The 8,672-nt window shown below is 36.0% G+C and overlaps 2 protein-coding genes across 2 annotated transcripts; one reads left to right on the top strand and one right to left on the bottom strand.

The window, feature by feature from the left end:
- Positions 1 to 583: 583 nt before the first annotated feature.
- On the top strand, positions 584 to 8,336 carry LOC149546235 (large ribosomal subunit protein eL24-like). The gene is made up of 5 exons (XM_089791078.1): positions 584 to 701; positions 3,458 to 3,533; positions 7,503 to 7,604; positions 7,694 to 7,842; positions 7,983 to 8,336. The coding sequence occupies exons 1-5, from the start codon at positions 691 to 693 to the stop codon at positions 8,131 to 8,133; spliced, it is 489 nt and encodes a 162-aa protein (XP_089647204.1). The 5' UTR covers positions 584 to 690; the 3' UTR covers positions 8,134 to 8,336.
- LOC149546236 (uncharacterized) lies at positions 4,123 to 6,918 on the bottom strand. The gene is made up of 3 exons (XM_089791077.1): positions 5,281 to 6,918; positions 4,760 to 5,158; positions 4,123 to 4,633 (listed from the first exon to the last, which is right to left on the bottom strand). The coding sequence occupies exons 1-3, from the start codon at positions 5,500 to 5,502 to the stop codon at positions 4,247 to 4,249; spliced, it is 1,008 nt and encodes a 335-aa protein (XP_089647203.1). The 5' UTR covers positions 5,503 to 6,918; the 3' UTR covers positions 4,123 to 4,246.
- Positions 8,337 to 8,672: the final 336 nt, after the last annotated feature.

The following is an 8,672-nucleotide window of genomic DNA, read 5'->3' as shown; positions in this document are numbered from 1 at the left end:
CCAAAGTATTTAAAATTTAATACAATCAAATACTAGAATGACTGGTGATAAAATTAATATTTACAAACCCAAAACTATTTATTTCCATACAATGTTATTCTTTTAAGTGAATGCTAAAATTTCGGGTAGTGCTTCTAGGAAAATCGCTCTTAAAAGGCACAAATATAAGAGCCAATCAAGTTCAAGTAAAATAGTTTAAATAAATTTAGATGTTAAAAACTCATATATAAACAATCCAAAAATCAAAACTTAAAATTAGAAGGAAAAATAATTAGATCTAATAGGTCGAGATGCAAAAAAATTAACCACTAGATATGTTGAACTGATTACAATAATACAATAATATGAAGACAAGTACTAAGCCACACTTATTATTATTATTATTATTGGAACAATATTTGTTAATAATTTCTTTTTACCACAATGGTCATCGGCAACTAAAACTTCATAAAAACACATGACACAAAGCCTAAGACTAGCCGCCGTTAGATTAACAAATCAACGGACGGTTAGATTCATCTCTAAGCTCGTGTCCACAAAATCAATGAAATCTTTTAAACCCTAGTTCTATATGTTGTATGGTGTCTCTTAAAGTAGTCTTTAGTTAGGGTTCCTTTTGCTGGTGTTGCAGCAGGCAGGGGAAGGTAGCAGGATCAGCGGTAGGAGCGGAGGAGGATTTGAACAGGCGCCATGGTGCTCAAGTAAGTTTCTTAACGATGGCCCAGAGATCAATAGTAGCGTTAAGGAATAGTGTAAGTTGTTGTCCGATTTGCATTTGGTTGGCTATCCAAAACAAATGACTAGGTTTTAGCTCTGTGAATTTCTCTTATTGTTTCATACAACTGAAACGATGATATTAGGGTTTCATTTATAACTATTCGAGGCTGGCAGCGATAGATCAAACCATGCAAATAAACGATAAATTCCAGTGATGATGACAATTTTGTCCAATGGCAAGTGGAGATTCGAATTTAGTGTTATACGAAGCCTGCTAAATGCATCATTTGTCAATCTTATTAATACACACGAGGGCAGGGTTTTAGCTGTTAAGTTTTGTGAGAAAAGTGTAAGGTGGTCTTTTAGTGGGTTTAGGGTTTATCATATTTTTACTTGAAGGTACATCTGATTGAATTGAAGTGTGATAGGGGAATGAACTGCGAAGAATGTGCCCCCGAGGCCCACCAGGTGCAGTGATTTATCGTAGGTATAACTAAGGAAATTTGAAACATACTATGTATGATTAAGCAATAGCTTTGAACAGAATATGAAAGCTTTTGCTCATATGTATACCTGAGATTGAGTTCTTTCTTGCTTGGATTGTAGTTCCACAGTTGCAGTTGATATTATAGTACAATGTGCATTTAAAAATTTAATATTTTATTTGTGGGCATAGCTCCATTTATAATAATAAATTTGTTATTTAATAATAGGACGGTTTCAAATGGATCTGGATTTCTTACTATCATATATCTCTCTGGTTGGAGCAGAGGTGTGGGACTGGTTTTTCTTCCACAGATTCAGCTTCTTCTCGAATTTATCTTTTGTATTGTAACCGCATGTTTAGATTACTATTCTGGATGTTGTTTAGCTAATATCCAATTTTCATTTAGATATTGTTAATAGTGATATTATTGCTAGTCTAGATGTTTGTTAAAGAAGTGTTTTTTTGGATGAAAGAGTTTAAATATCTTTGATCCGGAGTTATGAACGAGTGAGGTCACAAACAGGGGAGTTCTTCACTTTTAACACATGAACAACCCAATGGGGCTTGAACCTTTTTGGCTAGAACATGAATGCCATAATTAAACCATCAGGCAATTCCAATAATGGCACCAAAACAAGTGATTTACCTTGTCATATGTTGGCTATGTTCTACCATGCCTGTGAAGAGTAGGTGAATTTGTGATTACTAGTTAGTTTTTGTATGGACCAGAATAATCTTTTTCGAAAGTGATATGTTCTACCATGCCAGTGAAGAGTAGGTGAATTTGTGATTACCAATTAGTTTTTGTATGGACCAGAATTATCTTTTTCGTAAGTGATCCCTCATTCAAACATGAGGGAAGCTTGAAATTTGAAATTTCAGATGAGTTGAAGATGGTTGAAATGTTACACATCACACTTCAAGCACTGTTAATTAGAATAAAGTAGTTATGCATTTGAGGTCACTGCAGATCTAGATTTTGTATGTTATTAAAATTACTTCACCAAATGCGGAGCACCCTTATGGCATGAACTGTGATAAGGCAGATGAGAATTAAAGTTGTAAAGGTTTCACACGGCTTGAATACCAGATACCATTTTTTAATAAGAATGGACATAACTTCTATCCAATGACTAACATTGGAATACTATGGCTAATGAGTGCTAAGAAAGCACATACAAGTTTCTGCATCTACAGGATCTTTTTTGGTATTATCTGTCTGACATTTTGCTAACTATTATATCTGTATTGCAACCTAGAAGTTATTCTCTGCTTATTTCTACGAACATTTCATAGAAACGCTTTCATCATGCGCAATTAGGATTGGCCAATCACCACTTCTGAAAGTTTTTGTAAACTGTTTTACCTATATTGTAACCTGTAAGATCTTCTCAGGCGCAGCCACATGAACATATCTTATAAATGCTTTATTCAAGCAAACAAGGATTTTAAAGTTCACCACTTTGGAAAATTTTCTTTTTAAAATATGTTATATGTACATTATTGGAAATGGTTATGTTTTTTATTACAATAATGTTTTTCAAAATGGGTCTTAGCGCTTGCTGGGATTGAGAGTGTCTATGTTAATTTCCTGATTTCAGAGATGAATTACATTGTTTTTACCGGATTGAGAGTGGTTGTGTAGTTGTACTACTTTCCCAGGAAATTGTAGCATTTCAAATTATTTAGAAGTCATTTTATATCTCATTTTTTTCTGGCACATTGTTGTGACTGTGCCTGTGTTAACACATAATTCTGAGGCATACTTCTTGTTTGGCAAGAAAGCTTATGAAAATCACTACACACAGCCTTCATAGATAAATCTGTTTTTAGTATGTTGAACCCGGAGTGCAATTTTACTTCGAGGGTATGTTTTGCTTATTGAATGATCCACTGAATACCTACAAGATTACCTGTCTTTGAATGCCTTGGAATATATATTTCATATTCAGTTTGCTCTATGTTCATTGTAACAATGACTATTGATGATGACCATTGCAATTACGCTAAATGTATACTTCATGTTTTCTGAAAACAAACATGCACTATACTGTTTCATTTAGTAATGCATTTAAGGTTTATCAATTGGCTGGTTGGGATTTATATGTTTTTTCTGCTTTCCTGTCTTTTCGTGTCCGATCATAATGTTATTTGTTAACAATCATTATCTTTAGTACATGTTCTTTGTAAACAGTGATTATTATATTTATTTACTACATGTTAGTAAACAATCGTTATCTTTAATATCTGCAGAACAGAAGTTTGCCGTTTCAGCGGCTCCAGGATTTACCCTGGGAAAGGCATCAGATTTGTGCGCTCAGATTCACAGGTATATGGGTATTTTTTTTATTCTTGTCTTTTTGATGCCTCATTTGATAGAATTTGGATAATTATTTTTAGACTGTTCATAATTCTTTATAATTGTCTTTATAAATTTAAAATTAGGCATATCAATCAACACTGCAACAATAAAAAGCTTCAGATGCATGACTGTGTTCTATATATTGAAGTACAAACCAAAGCTAAATATAAAAATATATTTGTTCTAATAAGTTGTTAACCTTATATCCTAAGTTGCCGATTCGGGTTCGGGGACGGGTTCGGGTTCGGGGTTCGGTTCGTGGGTTCGGGCAATTTTTTTTTCCCCATTTGGGTTCGTGGGTGGGTTCGTTAGTGTGTGTATATATATATATATATATATATGCAAAAAAAATATAAACTCATATAGTTGTAAAAGTAAAACTAAGTCATTCCATAGTATGAATATATCAATGTTACTTGATTATTGATCAATGCCAAATGTCAAAGATAAACATTAAATACTCACTCATTAATCTATGCCAATGTTGTAAATAAAATCATACATTGAATTACTAAAATGCAAAATGGAATTTCAAAACATAGACTACTTCATCAGATTGATAGATAATAAATTATGACTTAATAAAGTTTGAAACTGTGAAACATAGTGATAAATCATAAATGACTCAATGAGTCAATGACAAATGTTTAAACATAGTTTATCAAAGATGCAAATGCCCTTCAAGGGTCAAATGGGTCATCAAAATATGAGGGATCAATGGCTTCATCCTCATCTATATCATTGACATTTTCCACATCATTGGAACCCAAACCGGTTCCACTAGCCCCAGATGCAGCCACATCCTCCTCCTTGTCCTCCTCAACATCTAGCAAGGCAATTCTAGATATATCTTGGACAGTCATATCCAAGTTAGAAGTCTCAGGTAGTACATCCCACAACTTCTCTGGTCCCTTCTTATATCCTGGATCCTTGCGTGATAAGAGGCGCCAATTGTTGTGAATAAATACCAAGTCCTCTGCTTTCTTTGAACCCAACCGGTTACGCTTCACTGAGTGGATAAAGGAGTATGTACTCCAATTCCGCTCAGCAGCAGAAGAGCTTGCAACCTAGAGAGACAACCAACAAATTTTAAAAAATTAGCTAAGTAATTTTACAATACAATAGGAATTTAAGAGTGCTAATTCGACAAGCTAAGTAGCCATAAGAAAAGGAAAAAAAACTTAAATACATACTTGTGACAAGATCTTAATGGCAAGAGGTTGGAGGTACAGGTAACTTTCCCCATGTAAGTACCACCATCCAATGGCATCCAATTTACTTTGGTCATTGATTGCATCAGGCTCTGCATTTTTGCTTGAGACAAAATCAACAAACTCTCTCCTAACATTTGATGCCACATCAGGATCACTAAAGAGCCTGTTAAGTGCCCTCTTATACCCAGCAGCAACTTCAGGATCTCTATATGGTGCCACTCTACCAGGAATCGCAAGTATCTCACTGCTATAATATCTAGGAGAAAGTGCATATGCCAAGAGGTGCAAAGGTGTAGTCATCTTGTTCCAACGATGTAGAACAATTTTCTCCACCTTAGTGTACAAGGTATCAGGATCCTGCTCTCTCCTCTGAATGACCTGGGATGTCAAATGATGTACATGTAAGTTATCTTGATGTAGTGTTAATAACTTAATTAAAATCAAAAATCAAAATCTCTCAATAAACAAGGATAAAGTATTGTATAAAAATTTAAACTTACTGATTTCATTCTTTCTAGCATAGAGTCCATGGCATCATATATGTTTCCCAAACAAGGCTCATCCGTGTCGGCATACCGAAGCATAGACATGATGGGCTCGGTGAGTTCTAATGCATATTCCACCCTATTCCAAAAATTATCACTCAAGATCAAATCCTTTACAGTTTTGGCCTTTTCTGTATCAGCTTGCTTCCATCCACCCCATTTGTTGCTAATAACCATTTGACCCAATGCCTCTTTCACCCTCACAAGTCGTCTAAGGACAATTGTGTGTGAAGCAAACCTTGTTTCAGCAACCTATTACCATGTTAATTCAAATTGTAAGTTAATATGATAAGTTGATAACACAAAAATTTAAGAATATGTATTAAATTTTGTAAAGTATGACACAAAAATTAATATGATAAATGAAGCTAAATAAAGTTTAAAATTTACCTTCAATAATTCCAAGCGGGAGAAAGTTCTGAAAATTGCTTGTGACATATGGTGGTTTGTCACAAACATTTGGATCTGCTCACCCTCCTCATACACATTTTTCATCCATTCAATTTGGCTGCCCATTGTTTTCATCACCAAGTTCAAGGTGTGGACAGTGCATGTTGTCCAAAAGATATGCTCATATCGTGCTTCTACCAAAGCACCTGCAGCCTTACAAACTTTAGCATTGTCCGTTATTACTTGGACAACATTGTCAACTCCCACGGGCTCTATGGATTCAATGAGAAGTTGGGCAATAAAATTTGCATCCTTTACTTGCCCTTCACAATCAACCGCCTTCAAAAACATTGCCCCCTTGGAGCAAACAGCAATCACATTTATTAAAAGACGGTTTTTGCAATCTTTCCATCCATCAGAGACAATGCTCACCCCCGTTTGGATCCAAGAATCTCTTATTGGTTTGAGGAGGTTTTCTACATTCTTTCTCTCCTTATGCAATATGGTGGTTCTCAACTTTTCATATCCAGGGGATTGGTAACCATGAGGTGCATCATTTATTGCTTTCACCATCTCTCCAATAAGGGGATCTCACTAGATTGAATGAAACCCCATTTGTAATGAGGCAACGCCCAACCTTTATGTCAGCAATTTCTCTCTTGTCATTTTCAAATGCCGTATCTAATGGGCCTCTCTTGCGGGATGCGGGTGTTTCTATTTCATCTTCATCCATAGATGGGGTAGGTAGGAAGGGATGTGGTTTACTAATTGTTTGAGAGGGTGGTGTTGGTGGTATTTGCTTTGACTTATCTTTTTTTACCTTTGACACTAACCTATCAGCCTCTTCTTGTTCTTTTAACATGCTTGCTATTTGAAGAGCTGACAACCCTTTTTTACCTCCCTCTGGGGGCCCCTCACACATGGAAATCCCTTGACCTGGTGGACCTATCAAATGATGTTTAACCCGGAAATAGGAGCTTCTATATTGGTTTTGGCAAAAATTGCATTTCCATATATACCCTCCCCCACCAGCACATTGCTCAATTCTTGTTGTATACTTCCACAAAGAAGAGCCTTTATCAATTTTAAATCTTTGGGATCCCACCCCACCCACTGAACCTTGACTACTCATTCTTGGATTCTTGCAATCTATAAAAACAAATTTAAAAAAATATTTCAAAACTTATACAAAACTTGATAAAAATTTAGAACAATAAATATAAAAAATTTAAAAAACTAAAAACAAACTATGAAAGAAGCAAAAGGAAGGATCAAATGCATACCTGGAACACTCAACACTGATTATTTGAAGGATTTGAAACTCCACAAATAATCTCTACAACCTTCTCTTCAAACTTGCAAAATGGCCACACCAAAATGAGAGAGCAAAATGACAAAGCAAATGAGAGATTAGATGAATGAAATGCATCTAATAGGCCTTACTTTAGGGTTTGGCAAAAATAAAATGAAAAAAACATTATTTTATTGCTTTTTTGGGCCATTTTTTGGCCCCACCTGCCGTGGGTCCGCCCGGATTCGCCCGGGTCCGCGACCGGTCCGGGCAGGGTCCGCATTTTGGCCTGCGGGTCCTCCCGGGTCCGTGCTTGCACGGACCCGGGAGGACCCGCAGGCCAAAATGCGGACCCTGCCCGGACCGGTCGCGGACCCGGGCTCGGATCCGGACCCGAATGAATCCGGACCCGAACCCGAGCTCCAGGGTGCGAATCCGGTAACTTAGCTTATATCACATTTTAATAAACCTTATGTGTTTATCTTGAAATTCACAGGTTTTTCTATTCATGAACTCTAAGTGCAAGCGATATTTCCATAATCGTTTGAAGCCATCCAAGTTAACCTGGACAGCAATGTATAGAAAGCAGCATAAGAAGGTGAGTGATTAGTATTGCACTACAATCTGAATCATTTAATTTTAGCATATATTACTATTTCCCACTCATATTGTTGTTGTTATTACCAGGATACTCATGCTGAACTTGCCAAGAAGACAAGACGCAAGTCTAGCAAGCCCTATTCTAGGTCCATTGTGGGTGCTTCTTTGGAAGTTATCCAGAAGAAGAGGTCTGAGAAGACAGAAGTAAGGGCTGCTGCTCGTGAAGCTGCTTTGAGGTACAGTCTCTTCCACTAACGTGTTTTGTTGTACATTTGATATATTTTCCCCCTTTATCTCTATGTGATCATTCAGCATGCTTTTGAATCCTTACTTGAGAGGCAAATTACTGACTGTTGTTTTCACTGCAAAATTTCAGAGAAATTAAAGAAAGAATAAAGAAGACAAAAGATGAGAAGAAAGCTAAAAAGGCAGAGAATGTTTCGAAGTCTCAGAAAACACAAACAAAGTTGCCCAAGGCTGCTATGCCTAAAGGTCCTAAACTTGGCGGGGGAGGTGGAAAGCGGTGAAGACAAAGTTGTAATTTCTAGTTATTACTTGGTGGAGCAATTGTTGCTTTAGTTTTGTTGTTTAATTGGTAAAATTCCTAAATGATTTTGAGAATTTATTTTTAAAAACATTTCTTTGCGATTTTAAAATTGAGATGGTGATATTCAAATCTTTCTATCATGGATTTTAGTTACAATTTACAAGATAAATTAGCTGGAGTAAATTTATTGTGTTGTGCTTGTAAGCACCTTTAATTTTGGCTTGTCTTCTATGAATTCAAAAGAACAATTGCTAGTTGACTTGGCATATTTCCAAGGCATGCTTAAGGATTGCATTTTAAGTTTCGAATTTCTTTTCACATTGTAATACATGACAAGAAAAGGAAGAACTTTATGACAGTAAAGATGCACAGAGTGCCTAATTACACATTAATATATTTGCACACCTGTATGTTAATATTTTAATGCAAGGGACTTCCACACAAATAGTTCTCAAAATCCCTGCATTATGGAGGCAATTAAGGTTAATGTTTCTTTACTTCAAATGGACCCGAGATTTT

Source organism: Cupressus sempervirens, chromosome 7 (assembly GCF_028749045.1).
Source record: "Cupressus sempervirens isolate cs-2001-9-10 chromosome 7, ASM2874904v1, whole genome shotgun sequence".
Classification (NCBI taxonomy): Eukaryota; Viridiplantae; Streptophyta; class Pinopsida; order Cupressales; family Cupressaceae; genus Cupressus; species Cupressus sempervirens.
This window is presented reverse-complemented; position numbering and strand designations above follow the sequence as displayed.